We start from the raw sequence: 17902 nt of genomic DNA on the forward strand, positions 1-17902 counted from the left end.
TTTATATATATATATATTGGAATGAACTAATATGTAAATGTAAGACATTTATCTGTGATATTAATACATAAATTACTTCTCATGCAAAGTAATGAAGTGATTGTTGGACATACCTGCAAACATAACTTAACAGTTTCCTCGAGTCCACAGCAATCTATGCTTATGTCAGGTGCTTCATTTAACATGGAATGTATTTTTTCAACCTGTTGTTCCACAATATCATTCTGTGAGACTTGAAGAGTGAAATCAGCTCCAAATGTTTTAGCTACTTGGAGACGATGAGCGATAATATCTGTAATTTTCATAAGACGATTCAGTTAGCTTAATTAAAGAATGGATTTCTATTTACTGATATGAGTACACACAGTTTATGACATATGCAAGTCACTGTCCCATACAAATGACACTAGAAACTATGTCTGTAGTATGCTAAATGCAATCAGCTCCTCTGAATTTGCAAGCAGTGTATAAAGATACAGACAGTCTTTTATAATGCTTTGTCTTATTATAGTATGCATCTACATTTTCAAATTAATCCACTCTTTTCCTTTGATACTGTACACAAATTTTCAGTTAGTCGATACATATTTCTATTATATCAATAGTACTTTGCATTTTGGTTTTATTTTCTTATCTTTTGCTCTGTTTTATTTCATTTTCTGTTTTACTTATTTACTGCAGTGGCACAAAGAGTTTTTTGATGATATAAACAACTCAGAGCAAAATTAAAAAAAAATTATGAACAGTTTTATTAGTGCTCCATTCAGTTGTACTAATTTTATACCATGTGCCCACAAAGTCTTTCTGTAGTTGTGAGCCTAGTGTGTCTCACCTTGTGGAGCACATATGGTTGCCAGAACATTCAAGTCTTGCCTGCATATGTTAAATGGACCTGCAGTGGTAGCATGGCGGTAGTTCTGTTGCATGTGCATTGCAGCTGTTAGTTGTGTTGTTGTCCAGTTCTTGTGTAAGCTGAATGCAATGAGAATGCTTACTCTTGCAGAGAGAGTGTTTTTAGTGGAAGAGGTTTTACGTGCAGAAGGAAACTTTACAGCGGCAGGAGGAAACTTTACAGAGCATGTGAGGTGGAAATGTAGAGTGTCTTGTCCTGCTTTGAGGTGTCCACATTGTGACCCTCTAGGTGATTTAAGTAGCAAATTCCAGACAACAGGTTCGGTTCATGATTCACCATGAACTGGTAGGCCCATAATTTTAGCTTGATAACATTTCAGATGTCGTGATGTGGAGGCCAACAAAATCAATGAGGGGATTATTGCACGAGACTAATGTCTCCCTACAACAGCACTTAAGGCCACAACCAAAAACGTGGAGATGTATGCATATAAAAATTACTACTGAGTAACAGTTACATTGTATAGACCACACAAAATGAAAAGTGTACTGTAATTGGTTTCAGCAATTTGTTGACTGATGTGGAGATAGTGTTTTCCATCAAATCTTTTTTAGTGATGGGGCTGGTTTCACATACCTGGGTACATTAATTCCCAAAAGTCAAAAAATTTGGTCATCAGAAAATCAACATGCCTTAAGAGAAATGCCATTGCACACAGACAAAATCAGGTGTGGATTGCCATAACACGAGTGTGGATCATGGTGTGGATCGTTTTTGATACTACTATCACTTCTGATGTCTATTGTTCCCAAATAATTTATCCATTTATTGCTCTTCTGGATAAAAATGAGATCAATCATTCATTTTTCCAACAAGACAATGCTACTACTCATACAGAAAACTAGTCTCTATGACTTTTAAATGAAATCTTTGGAGACAGAGTAATTATGAAAGGTTTCTTACCCCATGCTCAATGAGTCTCTCTCTGCCTGACTACTTCCTTTGGGATGTGCTTAAACATTTCTGGACCAAAATAACCAAAAAACAGTAGGTGAACTGGAGACAGTGAAAATTCATTATCTACGTCCAGTTACATGTGAAACATTGGTAAAGGTGTTCACAATTAAATGTAAACATGTTGAACTGCGCCTTTGAGAAAGAGGAAAACATTTCCAGCCCGTAATGTCATATTGATAAGTATGGTGCATTTAATTGTAATTAATATAATTAATTTCTTTGTTTTAGTTGTAATAATGTTGTAACCCATCTCCCAACATAAATGCAGCCACTAGCAGCCAATCCTGGCCCCTAGCTCATACGGCAACATGAATGTGCAGCCTACCTTATGTGCCCTGCAAGGCGAGACATATGGAGCTCGTTGCTGCAGAGAGACTTTGCAGATGCACTGTGCTGTGTACCCATTTGAAAAGCTGGAACTGAGTTCATTTTTTTTCTGTTTTCCAACAGCTCTTAGGCAGTGGAAAGTTCACCATTCAAATCTCCCTTATTGTTTTAATGAAAGTGCTTTTTAGTAAAAATGCATTTACCCAAAAAATCTTTAAAATTTTGTTTTCAAGAAAAGGGCTGTTACGGTAGTCCGCAGCACTCTGTATATGGGGACTTGTTTGTTTGTTTGCTACTGTCTAATTATCACTTGATTTATTTATTTCATGTAGTTAATGTGGTTGTTATTCACAAATAACTTGTTTGGTGATGTGATGTAAAGAAAAAAGAGAGAGAGATAGAAAGAATACTGTGAGAGCAGTGATTTGCAATATATCTTTTACTTGATCAAATACTTTATATGTATGTGTGCATCTTAAGTGTGTATAGTTTATATCTCTATTTGTAACAAAACTTTGTAAGCTTCTTGTGAATAATAACAGTAATATAAAATTTATTATCATTTTTAAGTGTGCCATACTTGGTTGGGTAGACTTCAAGATGCTTTAGCGAGAAAACTATATTTAATCTCACACTTTTTGGTATTTTTCTAACTTTGTTTCTGATTGGTTGATATGTTTTTTTATCCATATAACAATACAAATTGTATGGATGTCATCAATTGTGTCTTATGAACTAAAACGCACACGGGTTCCTACATGTTTACAAGTCAATTCTTACAATTTTTACAGGTCAGTTCCTACAATATTTATAATTATGCCATATGCTGTCACTTTATATAGGCCTATATGGTATTTGTGTCTACTAAATAGCTATCTACAGTTATTCTAAAGACCCATTTACCTTGTAACAACTTTTGCTTAATAAATTTGTTTTTAGCTTTTGGCTGAAGATATGAAGTTCATTTACATCTTATATTTCCTTTGGCAGTCTGTTGTGCAGTTTTAGGCAATTATATAGCATACTGTTCTGTGTTTTGGACTTGTTTTAGCTGTTTAAGTATAATTGGTGGCTGGATGTAGTTTCATGGTCAGGTACTGAGATGTTTGTAGCATACAGATGAATATTTTTCCTCATATACATTACAGTCTGGAAAATGTATTCACATGGAACAGTCAGAATTTCTAGTTTTTTGAATAAAGCAGTGCATTGGGCCTTATTGCTGCTATTTGTTATTACCTATACAGCTCTTTTCTGTACCGTGATGGCAGACTGAATATTCACATCACTTGTTCCCCAGAACATGATTCTGTAACTGAGGATTGAGTGTATTTATCCAAAATATGTAATTTTGAGGCACGAAATACTGCATACTGGTGCAAGTATTCATAGAGCCTAATACGCTGTGGATAGATCATAAATATTTACTTGAAAAACTGAGATATCAAAATAGCCTTGATGCACGGCCAGCACATCTTGGCACAGTGTTACACCGTCCGAGTTATCTGGATACTTCCCACCAACACCAACCTATCCGAACTCTGGAGATGGGAACTCACCCTTCAGTATATCCTCTCCTCTCGATATCCGCCAGGCCTCAACCTCCGCTAATTTCAAGTTGCCGCTGCTTATACCTCACCTGTCTTTCAACAACTTCTTTGCCTCTGTACTTCCTACCCGCCTCGACTGACATCTCTGCCCTTACTCTTTGCGTTTAAATATGTCTGCTTGTGTCTGTGTATGTGCGGATGGATATGTGTGTGTGTGTGTGTGTGCGAGTGTACACCTGTCCTTTTTTTTCCCCTAAGGGAAGTCTTTCCGCTCCCTGGATTGGAATGACTCCTTACCCTCTCCCTTAAAACCCACATCCTTTCGTCTTAACCAATGGTTAGTTTATTAATAAAAGTTTGATGACACCCAGAAATAAAAATGTAAATATTCAGTGGGAATATGAATACGGTTCAAGTGCAATACTCAACCTGTGCTCACATGGAGAAATACAATGAAGTTGCCAGGCCATGTGAAAGACATATTAACTTATTCCTCTGAAGATGGTTTTCAAATACAAATATGAAACTGATCTTGATGGCAAATATCAACATAGCACCAAACAAAACATAATTTTATTAAATATATATGAGCATTTAAATTATAATTTTTTGTCACTCCCACTATTCTCATTGTTTTTTATCACTACAATTTCAATACATTTCAGCTCCCTCTTGGTTCATTACATGGTTGAGGGTCTTGCTTGTACAGAACTAACTACCAAATTAAGTATCATCAAATGATACATTACAATTTCTCACTTACAGATAATATTTACATGCGGAATTATTAAGTAGAATCAAGTACACTGAAAGATTAATGCAACCACACTGTTTGAAGACTTTACAAGGGAGTTACTTTTATTATGATCTGATTACATCACTATTGCTGATAGTGAGGTTTAAACTAATTACTGTAATGCAAAACATTGCTGATATTCACTAAAAGTGCAATCATTTCTAAAACTTTAATGTGTAGTGTCAGTAACATGGAAGTATTGGAACAGGTTATGGTTCACCAGTACTCACAATTATTAATGTAAGGAGTGTTAGAAGAACTTTTTCAGTGACAAACGAGCGCAGTACACCAAAAAATAATCAATTTTTGACAATATTATGTAACTGAATAGATAAAAAGTCTTCTCACCAAGTAGCAGCAGGAGAACACATATAAAAAAAAGGTTTTACATATGTGGCTCCTTCTTCTGTCAAAAGGGTTTAAGGGAAAGGAGGAGGAGTGGAGGAGAAAGGGCTGGAGAGGTTTAGGAAAAGGGTTAGAGTTTGAAAAAGTCACCCAGAACTCTGGGTCAGGGGAGACCTACCACATTGGATGTGGAGAGGCTGATTGTTGGGACTGCACCAAACAATATTTGAAAACTTGAGAGATTGAAGGTGGAAGACAGGTTAATATGCAAGACAGAGATCACTGTTACAACATCATGCATCACTTAATAAGAGGGAAAAGCTAAGCGCATTTTGTGTAAGACAGATGAGAAGGGGATCGTGAAAAATAAACATGTCAGCAAATGAAAGATGCAGAAAAAGAAAATGGATTGAAGAAACAAGCAGTTACTTCAAAGAAATACTGAGATGAAAGACATTAACACGAATTAAGGCCATCTGGGTGGTGAGAAAGAAGGACATGTAGTGCTGATTCCCACCTGCAGAGTTCTGAGAAACTGGTGTCCAGGGGTGACAGGCACTGAGGTCGATGTCATGTTGTAGAGCATGCTCTGCAACAGGATATTGTGTGTTGCTGGTATACACCCTCTGCCTATGCCCATTCATCCTAACTGATAACTTGAGGGTAGTCTTGCCAATGTTAAGAGGCCGAACAGTGTTTACATAACAGCTGGTGTATCATGTGTCATTTGACAGGTGGCTCTCCTTTTGATAGTATACGTTTTGCCAGTTACAGGACTGGTGTATATGGTAGTATGAGGGTACACAGAGCAGGTCTTGCAGCAGGAATGCTCACACTTATAGGAACAATAGGGTAGGGAGATGGGTGCAGAAGCAGCACTGGGTTTGAAAAGGCTTTTGTAGAGATTGGGAGGGCGATGAAAAGCTATTCTAGGTGTGGTGGGTAAAATATCAGACAGAATGGGCCTCATTTCAGGGCATGGTTGTAGGAAGTCATGGCCTTCTTGAAGTAGCTGATTAATACATTCAATACCAGGATAATATTGAGCAACGAGCGATGTGCTCTGAAGCTCATTTCTTGAGGGATCAACGGTACCAAGATTGGATGTGATGGCCCAGGAAATCTCATTTTGAACTAGGTTGGTGGGATAAATTACATTCAATGAAGGCTGAGGTGAGAATGGTGGACTATTGCTGTAAAGTGTCTGCATCTGAACAAATACGTTTGCCTTGAATGCCAAGGCCATATGGGAGGGAAAGTTTGACACAGATAGGATGGCAATGGTCAAAATAGAGTACTATTGTTTGTTAATAGGTTTAATGTGCACAGAAGCGTGTAGCTGGCCTTTGGTGGGGATGAGATCAACCCCAAGGAAAGTCACATGGGGTTTGGAATAGGATAATGTGAAATTTAATTGGTACAATGTATTTAGAGTTTCCAGGAATTTTAGCAGGTAAGCCTAACCATGAGTCCACATGGAAAGATGTCATCAGTGTATCTAAACCAAACTGGGTCTGAAGGTTTATGGATCCCAGGTAAGTCCCCTCAAAGCGACTCTTGAAAAGGTTGGCATAGGAAAGAGCCATCCTGGTTCCCATGGCTGTCTCGTGATCTGTTTGTATGTCTGCCTTCAAAGGTGAAGTAGTTGGTAAGTGTAAAGTTGATTAAGGTAAGCAGAAAGGATGTCATAGATCTGGAATCGGGTGGGTGCTGACTGAGGAAAAGTTCAGCAGCAGACAAACTATATACATGGGCAATGTTGATATAGAGGGATGTGGCATCTACATCTACATTTATACTCCACAAGCCACCCAACGGTGTGTGGCGGAGGGCACTTTACGTGCCACTGTCATTACCTCCCTTTTCTGTTCCAGTCGCGTATGGTTTGTGGGAAGAACGACTGTCTGAAATCCTCCGTGCGCGCTCGAATCTCTCTAATTTTACATTCGTGATCTCCTTGGGAGGTATAAGTAGGGGGAAGCAATATATTCAATACCTCATCCAGAAACGCACCCTCTCGAAACCTGGCGAGCAAGCGCCTCTCTTGCAGAGTCTGCCACTTGAGTTTGCTAAACATCTCCGTAATGCTATCACGGTTACCAAATAACCCTGTGACGAAACACGCCGCTCTTCTTTGGATCTTCTCTATCTCCTCTGTCAACCCGATCTGGTATGGATCCCACACTGACAAGCAATACTCAAGTATAGGTCGAACGAGTGTTTTGTAAGCCACCTCCTTTGTTGATGGGCGACATTTTCTAAGGACTCTCCCAATGAATCTCAACCTGGCACCCGCCTTACCAACAATTAATTGTATGTGATCATTCCACTTCAAATCATTCCGCACGCATACTCGAGATATTTTACAGAAGTAACTGCTACCAGTGTTTGTTCCACTATCATAGAATCATACAATAAAGGATCCTTCTTTCTATGTACTCGCAATACATTATATTTGTCTGTGTTAAGAGTCAGTTGCCACTCCCTGCACCAAGTGCCTATCCGCTGCAGATCTTCCTGCAATTCACTACAATTTTCTAATGCTGCAACTTCTCTGTATACTACAGCATCATCCGCGAAAAGCCGCATGGAACTTCCGACACTATCTACTAGGTCATTTGTATATATTGTGAAAACCAATGGTCCCATAACACTCCCCTGTGGCATGCCAGAGGTTACTTTAATGTCTGTAGACGTCTCTCCATTGATAACAACATGCTGTGTTCTATTTGCTAAAAACTCTTCAATCCAGCCACACAGCTGGTCTGATATTCCGTAGGCTCTTACTTTGTTTATCGGGCGATGGTGCGGAACTGTATCGAATGCCTTCCGGAAGTCAAGGAAAATGGCATCTGCCTGGGAGCCTGTATCTAATATTTTTTGGGTCTCATGAAAAAATAAAGCGAGTTGGGTCTCACACGATCACTGTTTCCGGAATCCATGTTGATTCCTACAGAGTAGATTCTGGGTTTCCAAAAACAACATGATACGCGAGCAATAAACATATTCTAAAATTCTACAAAATGGTTCAAATGGCTCTGAGCACTATGGGACTTAACATCGATGGTCATCAGTCCCCTAGAACTTAGAACTACTTAAACCTAACTAACCTAAGACATCACACAACACCCAGCCATCACGAGGCAGAGAAAATCCCTGACCCCGCCGGTAATCTAACCCGGAAACCCGGGTGTGGGAAACGAGAACGCTACGGCACAACCACGAGATGCGGGCTAAAATTCTGCAACAGATCGATGTCAGAGATATAGGTCTATAGTTTTGCGCATCTGCTTGATGACCCTTCTTGGAGACTGGGACTACCTGTGCTCTTTTCCAATCATTTGGAACCTTCCGTTCCTCTAGAGACTTGCGGTACACGGCTGTTAGAAGGAGGGCAAGTTCTTTCGCGTACTCTGTGTAGAATCGAACTGGTATCCCGTCAGGTCCAGTGGACTTTCCTCTGTTGAGTGATTCCAGTTGCTTTTCTATTCCTTGGACACTTATTTCGATGTCAGCCATTATTTCGTTTGTGCGAAGATTTAGAGAAGGAACTGCAGTGCAGTCTTCCTCTGTGAAACAGCTTTGGAAAAAGGTGTTTAGTATTTCAGCTTTACGCGTGTCATCCTCTGTTTCAATGCCATCATCATCCCGGAGTGTCTGGATATGCTGTTTCGAGCCACTTACTGATTTAGCGTAAGACCAGAGCTTCCTAGGATTTTCTGTCAAGTCGGTACATAGAATTTTACTCTCAAATTCACTGATCGCTTCACGCATATCCCTCCTTACGCTAACTTTTACATCGTTTAGCTTCTGTTTGTCTGAGGGGTTTTGGCTGCGTTTAAACTTGGAGTGAAGCTCTCTTTGCTTTCGCAGTGGTGCATCAGTGGTGACAAGCAAGATTGTGTGGTGGGAGAGGGAGGAGCATGGATTTCAGGCAGTCCTGGAAATGGCTGATGTCTTTAATATTGGATTGAAGTCTATGTACTATGGATTGCACATGTTAGTCTACTAAGGCAAATATATGTTTCATTGGTGCTTTGAAGAACATTCCATTTCTTGAAACCTGCTCATCCCTTGGGGTTACTCCCAAAGGCACACTGAAAGTCCCACTTTCTGGATGTAATTCCACTCTACACCAGGCTCTTTTAAAGTTTCAAATACAGCAATCTCTTGCACTTACCTGGCTAAGCTGTGGCATATGCCTCATCTGCCAATTTCCAGTAGATTTCTCTCCTTCTATAAAATTCTGCAGTTATCTACCCCTCATTTTTCCTTGTATGGTATCATCCGCCAAGACAACTTCAGACTGCAGCAATATTCCAAACTTCACATCAAAAAACTATCCCACCTTCTCCTAAACTACCTCAACAGTGCTGTTTCCCTTCTTGTCCCTCTGCAGCTCCCTAAATAGCCACACCATCAACCACCACACCTCTGATACAAACTGAGCCTGGTCAACCTGCTTAACATCTATCAGCCTTCAACATGGCCTCCCAGAACAATAATAATTCCAAATCATAAGAATCAGTCACAGCAGTACAGTGTTCTCAACCTCTCTTCTAAAGCACTCTCCTCTTCTGAATTATCTCCATTATCCAAGGGTCTCACTTTCAGCTCTAAACTGCATTTACTCATGCTTTCCTTCACATGCAATGCCAGCTGGAAATATCACTTTGCAAACCAATCCCAAAACCTTTCCAACAGCAAACCTGACATTAAACCCTGCCTTGAACAGTTCTAACCATGATTCCAACTTGATGCACCTCCACTACCTCAAAATCATCCCTTTCAAGCCTTCCAAGAATTCGTCGCATCCATAATTGTTTCACAACCCTTCCCCAGGTCCTTCTAACATGACCCTAATTTGTCTTCCACAGAACTCCAGGATCTTCAGTCCCTAAAAGCTGAAGATTCTATCATTATCCTCCCAGGAGCCAAAGAATCTACTATTGTGGTACTTGACCAACAAGAGTATGTTATTGGAGGTCTACATCAACTGTCTGACGCCTTTCCATACAGCATCTGCCATCACGATCCTATCACTGTGATTGAAACTGGACTGCAATTCCTCCTTAAAACCTCAGGCCCCTCACAAGAACTAACACCTCAACCCACAGAACATTTTACTCAGCCCAAAACACACATCCCCACCTTTTACGTTCTTCCTAAGATCCACAGAAATACACCATCATTCTGAACTCAGCCTTCAATGGACTTAACTGTCTCAACAGCCTAGTTCAAAAGCAAATTACCCAGGCCATCACATCTAATTCCGGTACTACTGATCCTTCCGAAAAACAACTTCGGAGCACACCACTTGTCGCTCAGTATTTACCTGGTATCAAATGTGTTAATCAGCTACTTAGACAAGGACCTGACATCCGAAAACCATGCCCTGAAATAAGGTCCATTCTGTCTGATATTTTCTCCACCACACCTAGAATAGATTTTCATTGACCTCTCAATCTACACAATATCCTTGTATGACCCAATTCTTCTTCTGCATCCATCTCCCTACCCTGTGGTTCCTATACCTGTGAGCATACCTGCTGCAAGACTTGCCCTATGCACCCTCCTACCACCATATATACCAGCCCTGAAACTGGCAAAACATATACTGTCCAAGGGTGAGCTGCCTGTGAAATGACTCATCATATACCAGCTATTAAGTAAACATTGTCCAGCCCTTTACATCGGCATAACTACCACCATGTTATCAAGACGAATGGGCATAGGCATAGGGTATGTACCAGCAAAACACAATATCCTGTTGCAGAGCATGCTCTACAACATGACAGTCATGACCTCAGTGTCCATTTCACCACATGTGCCATATGGATCCTTCCTCAGGACACCGGTTTCTCAGAATTCTGCAGGTGGGAATTAGCACTACATTTCCTTTGTTCTAGCCATCATCTGGCCTTAATTTACATTAATTTCTTCTTCGTCAGTTTTTCTGCACAGTAACTACTCCTTTCTTCACTCTATTTTCATTTTCTGACCTGTCTATTTTTCCTTGTCCCCCTCTCACCTCTATTACATACAGTGCACTTAGCTTTTCATTCTTATTAAGTTGTGTACATTGTTTTAGCAGTAATCTCTGTCTTGCATATTAGTCTGTCTTCCACCTTTAAGCTACCATGTTTTCAAACCTTGTCTGGTGTACCACCCAACAATCAGTCTTTCTTTCTCATTCCGTCCAGTATGTTCCCCTGACTTGGAATTCTGGGTGACTTTTCCTAAGTCTACCCCTTTCCCTAAAGCTCCCCAGCCCTTCTGCACCCCTCTTCCTTCCCCTTCAACCTTTCTGCCAGAAGGAGCTACTGGTATCGAAAGCCTGTATACACAGAACATTTTTTTAGTGTGTGTTCTCCTGCCATCACTTGACAATCAGATTTTTTATTTACCCAGTTATATTAAACTAGCACAGTAAATATAGTTGGAACAATTACTAGCAAATCAATGCTGCAATGGACAAACTTTTCACTCAGAGCCCAAACTAACTTATTGTGTTTTATTGAAAGATAAGAAACCTTATAAAGAGAAAGAGTTAACTAATACCAACACAAGGAAATGACAGGGTAAGTATGATATTCACAGAATTTATTTTTGCAAGGGATCATCTACAGAGTTTACATTATCTTGACACAGCTAAACAACAAAAATCATCCTGTTTGTATTTTCTGTAGCCATCACAATAGAAGCACAAGTGTCACAGAGTCTCAGGAAAAAATGAAAATCATAATGTGTCAACTGGACATTTTGGCCTCACGTTACTTCCACTTCTACGTTTGGGATGGGAGAGCTTGAAATGTAGAATCCACAAGAATTGGTAATGGGACCACTGAGTAGTTTCCCAACCTACCTAAATTTCTCTCCAGTGATGTTAATAGTACATTTAATGCTTTAATATTTACTGATGGCACAAGCATACAGATCAAGAGCCCAAACTTAATTGTACCAGACACAGACAAGGTGATAACTGATCTTTCTGCAACTGGTTCAAAGAGAATAGTTTGTCTTAATCTCATAAATATTCATGTTATGCAATTTCAAACTACTAAAATTTTCTTTCTGTATGCTACACAAACAACTAAATGTCATTAAGTCGGCTTTGTATCAAACTGGACCATATTTAAGAAGAAGATCATGAAATGGAAAGCACACTGAACAGACTTTTTTATTTGTATTATCTGGGGTTTGATTTTGTTTTAAATTGTTGCCAATCTGGACCTCAAGATGTTAAACAAAGAGATTTCATGCAAAAAGCAATAAACAACATCTACTTCAGGAAGCTGCAAACTCATTTTTATTACACTGGAATTGCAGGAAATCAGTTATTGTAAGGTTAGGGGGATGTTGTGACCTAATTACAAATTTACTCAGCTACTGATGTAACTGTGTCTGTATTCTTCATTGGTACACTTGTATCATCATCAAATACTAGAGCATTTTTTTAAATTAATAATTTTGGCATGTCTTTATTGTGAATACCAAGCAAGGTGACACATTGACTAGTGCACTGTACTTGCATAAAGGAGGACAGTAGTTGAAATTCCTAACCAGTTTTTCAATGTTTCTCAGAATTTCTTAAGATGAATGGGAGGATGTTTTCTTGGAAAATGACATGACCAGTGCTGCACAGGATTATTCACTGAGTAATTCTTAAGAACTATGCCAAATTTCAGCATGTTAGCTTTTATATTTCCTGAGAAAAGGTGCATTATAGCTCAAACAGTCAGTTTATGGTAATTCACATTTAAAGTTTTTATTTCTGTTTTCGACAACATTACTGTACCTATATTCACTAATGCTGTCTGTATCCACAATCTTTATTCTCTTTCTCGTCTTCCTGTAGTAATATCTTGCCCTGCCTCCTTTGCCTAGCCAACGTTTGCATTTTTTCTTCTGCTGCCTGGACACAGTCATGCTTCATTGATGCTTCTGAGTATCTTCAGTGTGAATGCACTTGGATGGAAGCTCAGTCTCTGCAGGCACTTAATCCTACCTACATTTCCACTATTGAATAATAGACAGGCATCATATGCAGCTATCTTCACAACAATTGAGGACACAAATGCTGTTTTTGGACAACACATCCAAATAAGATGATTGTAGCTCCCATTTGTATTCCATGTTTTCCCATGTTCACATTTTTTCATCAGTTCAGGATTGGCTAGGTACATGGAAGTTGGTTTTATAATGACGAGAACAGCAAGTGGCAAACCATGTTTGCAGGTGTATAGCTTTCCACTGGCTTCTGCCTGAAAATATTTACACCACAATATGACACAGAGGGAATGTTCTGTGGAAAGTTTGTGAAAGAATATTTCCCAGACAACTTACTGCATTGTCTTCACACTATGTAAGATATCCCTGATAGCTTTTGCATAATATATTTGTTAAGTGTGAATTTCCTTGTCTGTCAGTCTATTAACACCTCCCAGTGGGTTCTCATCTTCTAATTTCTTGAATTTCATTTCTTTCTTCACTCTGAGAAGTCTACCACTCATTTGCTTTTGATCATGCCCCCCATGTTCCAGTTTTTCAATTTTTATTTATGAGCCATAAGGATTGCTCTCTAAAACGGTCTTAAAGACACTGAAAACTCCGTCACCTAGATACTTCACATACCTACTACCATATTGTTCAACGGACCATTGGAATATCAGTTTCATTCCAGTTGCTTCCATCTCACCACTTGACCCCTGGTAGTTCTTGCAGCATACTTTCTTGTGTTCTTGTTGCCATTTCTCTTCTTCACTGCCATGCATCATTGTTCTTTCTTGTGTCACACTGAGAGCAATATTTGCTCATTACTTGGAAGTCTAAGATTTCCCCTGTATCCACAACTCTTCATCCAGGTTCCATCACAAGAGACACACAGATCTGTCTTCAGTACACAATATCCTCCTTCCCCTTCATTGTTTATATCTACAGCTTCCTCAACAGCTGCTATCATGTGCTCCTTGCACTCATCTTCAAGAACACTGAAGAGTGGTCTGCTGTAATCACCAAATCTAGTCACTGGTGCAGGCATGTTGATTAAGCCACAAAACAAGTTTGTGCCTTCTCTCCCTACACCTAAGCATCTCATGGCACAATAAATCTTACATTCACCTCATACATCTTCCCATTGAGAGCAGAAGTCTTGAACTGAACATCATATTAACAAATTTTATACAAAATATGTGTATTACCTACAATACCAGTTCTGTCAATGTCAGCATACACTCTGAGGCCGTTTGACCCACTATTACCACATGCATATTAATCATAAGGGCAAGTATTTCTTTCTAAGTCAGTTAACCTAAATACACTGAAAAAACTCATTTTTGGTACCATATACAGCATCAACAATTCCTTCACTAATTTTCTTCTTCAATGAACTCAGTGACTTTGTCAAAAATTGTTCTTCACAACTAGGAGCAGAATCTTTAACAGTGTTATTTACATTTCCCATACCTTTTACACATGAAATTCGGCATTTCCTCACTTTTTTGCATATGCATTCACTGTTATTGTCCATCCCCTCAAACCCAGAACCTCTCACAGAAGAACCCCAAAAGTGCCCCACTTGTGACAGAATACTTCCCGGGACTGGATCAGACCTTGAATGTGGCTCTCCAGCAGGGATACGACTTCCTAAAATCCTGCCCCGAAATGAGATCCATCCTTCATGAAATCCTCCCCACTCCACCAAGAGTATCTTTCCGCTGTCCACCTAACCTTCGTAACCTCTTGGTTCATCCCTATGAAATCCCCAAACTACCTTCCCTACCCTCTGGCTCCTACCCTTGCAACCGCCCCCGGTGTAAAACCTGTCCTATGCACCCTCCCACCACCACCTACTCCAGTCCTGTAACCCGGAGGGTGTACACGATCAAAGGGAGAGCCACGTGTGAAAGCACCCACGTTATTTACCAACTGAACTGCCTGCACTGTGACGCCTTCTATGTGGGAATGACCAGCAACAAACTGTCCATTCGCATGAATGGACACAGGCAGACAGTGTTTGTTGGTAATGAGGATCACCCTGTGGCTAAACATGCCTTGATGCACGGCCAGCACATCTTGGCACAGTGTTACACCGTCCGAGTTATCTGGATACTTCCCACCAACACCAACCTATCCGAACTCTGGAGATGGGAACTCGCCCTTCAGTATATCCTCTCCTCTCGATATCCGCCAGGCCTCAACCTCCGCTAATTTCAAGTTGCCGCTGCTTATACCTCACCTGTCTTTCAACAACTTCTTTGCCTCTGTACTTCCTACCCGCCTCGACTGACATCTCTGCCCTTACTCTTTGCCTTTAAATATGTCTGCTTGTGTCTGTGTATGTGCAGATGGATATGTGTGTGTGTGTGTGCGAGTGTACACCTGTCCTTTTTTTTCCCCTAAGGGAAGTCTTTCCGCTCCCGGGATTGGAATGACTCCTTACCCTCTCCCTTAAAACCCACATCCTTTCGTCTTTCCCTCTCCTTCCTGAAGAAGCAACCATCGGTTGCGAAAGCTAGTAATTCTGTGTGTGTGTTTGTGTGTTTTGTTCATGTGCCTGTCTGCCGGCGCTTTCCCGCTTGGTAAGTCTTGGAATCTTTGTTTTTAATATATTTTTCCCATGTGGAAGTTTCTTTCTATTTTATTTACATAACCATTGGTTAACATATTTATGATGAAATCATAAGTTTGGGCACTGGTCTGTTTGTTTTTGTGCCGTCAACTTGTACTCACATGGAGTAAAAACCAAGGAAGTTTCCTGAACACATGAAAGAAAAATTAACAAATCAAATTTCTATACATTTGGGTTGAAAATATCTGCATTGCTTCACATTAACACACTGACTATCTGCATTGCTGCATATTATCATACTGACTGCCACAAAGCTACTGCCAGCCACAACAGAGTTTTATGCCTTATGCTGTGTGCCTGTTGGCAGCCACAGCAGAGCCTTTCACTGATGCTGTGGCTTGGCAGTGAAACATCCATCACTATGCATGTGGCAGCCGACATGTTAGAAAATTTTGATTATATAAAGAAACACACAGATTACAGAGCATCTTAAAATATGGTCATTTCAGCAAACCTGCTATAAATAACAGTGTTTCTTCTGAAAAATAAGTAAATACCTGTGATGATCACCTTAGATGCCCCCATTGCTTTTGCTGCAACAAGTGTGACAAGCCCAATAGGACCAGCTCCCGTTATCAGGACAACAGATCCCAGGGTTACTTCTGCCTTAAAACATGCTTGAACACCAACTGAAAGTGGCTGAATGAGAGCACCTTCCTCCATGGACACATTATCAGGCAACCTGAAGATATTTTCTAGATTAATTTCTACAGTGTGTATGTAATGGTCTTGTATGTGTCTGTTCATGTGTGAAAGGTTCTTGAAATAATGTTGTGTCTGCACAATGAAAATGTTCTCCAACATAAATATACTTTTAAACACACTGTCTGTTCAAAAGTATCTGGACACCTGTTAGTGAACATTAATATGGAGTCTGTACCCTTTTGGAGTCACTTTCAATGAAGTGTCTGGAACGTCTGTGGAGGAACGGAATCCCATTCTTCCTCAAGAGCTGAAACCAGAGAAGTTAATGATATTGGACACTTAGGCTTGGAATGAATTTGATATTCTAACTCATCCCAAAGTTGTTCTCTTGGGTTCTTGGGTTCTCTTGGGTTCTCTTGGATTGGGTTCTCTTGGAATCTGGGCAGAGGAGTCCATTTGAGGAATGTTGTTGTCCATAGACCATTGCCTCACAGGTGCTGCTTTATGACAGGGCACATCGTTAAGCTGGTATAAACAGTCATCATCTCTGAACTGTTCCTCTACTGTATGCAGTACACAATGCTGTAAAATACATTCAAATCCTCCCATATTTAGTGTTTTTTTAAGCACAATAAGGAAACTGCACCCTAACCATAAAAAATGCACCCTTACTGTAACAACCCTTCCTTTGTACTTCACCATTGGCATGACACACAGTGGTATATAACACTTTCCAGGAATTCACCAAACCCACAGTCTCCCATCAGACTGACACAAGTACAACATGATTCATCTTCCAAATCACTTGTTTCCAGTCATCCATTGTCCAGTGTCATTGCTCTTTACACCAACTCAAGTGTTGCATAGTGTCGACTACAGAAATGTGTGGCTTAGGAGCCAATTGACCATTCTACCCCATTCTAACACCAGTGCATAGTCATTGTGCTGTATGAATGCAGGTAGCAATTTTTTTAGACCCACACTCTACAATACTCAACAGTGCCTGTCCATCAGAACATGAAGCCTGTCTCATCTTGGTTTAGCTGTGGTGTCCCTTCACTTTTCCAGTTCACAATCACATCACCAACAGTTGAGTTGGGCAGCTTTAGAAAGTTTGAAATGTTTCTGATTCCTGACTGACCCATTCTGCTGTTACTACTTCTGTGCTGGCAACACAAAACTCCCTACCTGCTTTTTACTGGCAACCACCTCTTATCACATCTAGTAATCAGTTCTGCATTACTTAGGGTGTCTGGATACTTTTGACCATAGTTTAATGATAAATTTTGTACTTACAAATCAGTAACATGGATATACAACAACATTGCTAGCTTTCATAATTACTGATAAAAGAGAAGTATGCACTGGAGAAAACAATACTATTCAAGAATGAATCACAGAAGCCACACTCAAGAGGAGATATGCAGTGGTGCAGAATAACAGAGAAAACAACAAGCTACAGATGAGATCTGAAGGCCTGAGGGATCAGAAGTGTCAAGAAGTCCAGCTGACAAAACAGTGAAGATAAGAATGGACTGAGAACAGAACTGCATATGAGGCAAAAAAGGACAGTAACTGAGTAAACGGAAGAAACAGCAGCCAGACAAGCAAAGATACAAGATGCTACCAAATGTAAAAGAAGTGGAACATTTACAGTGTCAGTCCATAACTTCTGTTAAATTTTTCACTTTGTTACAGTGCCAAAAATAAATATCAACCAAAGACATATATAAAAATGA

At 39.9% G+C, this 17902-nt stretch overlaps 1 protein-coding gene across 2 annotated transcripts in view; it reads right to left on the reverse strand.

The window, feature by feature from the left end:
* LOC126281974 (sorbitol dehydrogenase-like) overlaps nucleotides 1-17902 on the reverse strand; it is a 115940-nt gene that overhangs the window by 15672 nt on the left and 82366 nt on the right. For both annotated transcript variants that reach the window (XM_049981351.1, XM_049981350.1), the window contains exons 5-6: nucleotides 16016-16200; nucleotides 114-292 (exon numbers count right to left, since the gene is read on the reverse strand). In XM_049981351.1, coding sequence (XP_049837308.1) covers nucleotides 114-292; nucleotides 16016-16200 — 364 coding nt within the window. The remainder of the gene's footprint in view (nucleotides 1-113; nucleotides 293-16015; nucleotides 16201-17902) is intronic.

The sequence above is a fragment of the Schistocerca gregaria genome, chromosome 7, assembly GCF_023897955.1.
Source record: "Schistocerca gregaria isolate iqSchGreg1 chromosome 7, iqSchGreg1.2, whole genome shotgun sequence".
Taxonomy (NCBI): domain Eukaryota; kingdom Metazoa; phylum Arthropoda; class Insecta; order Orthoptera; family Acrididae; genus Schistocerca; species Schistocerca gregaria.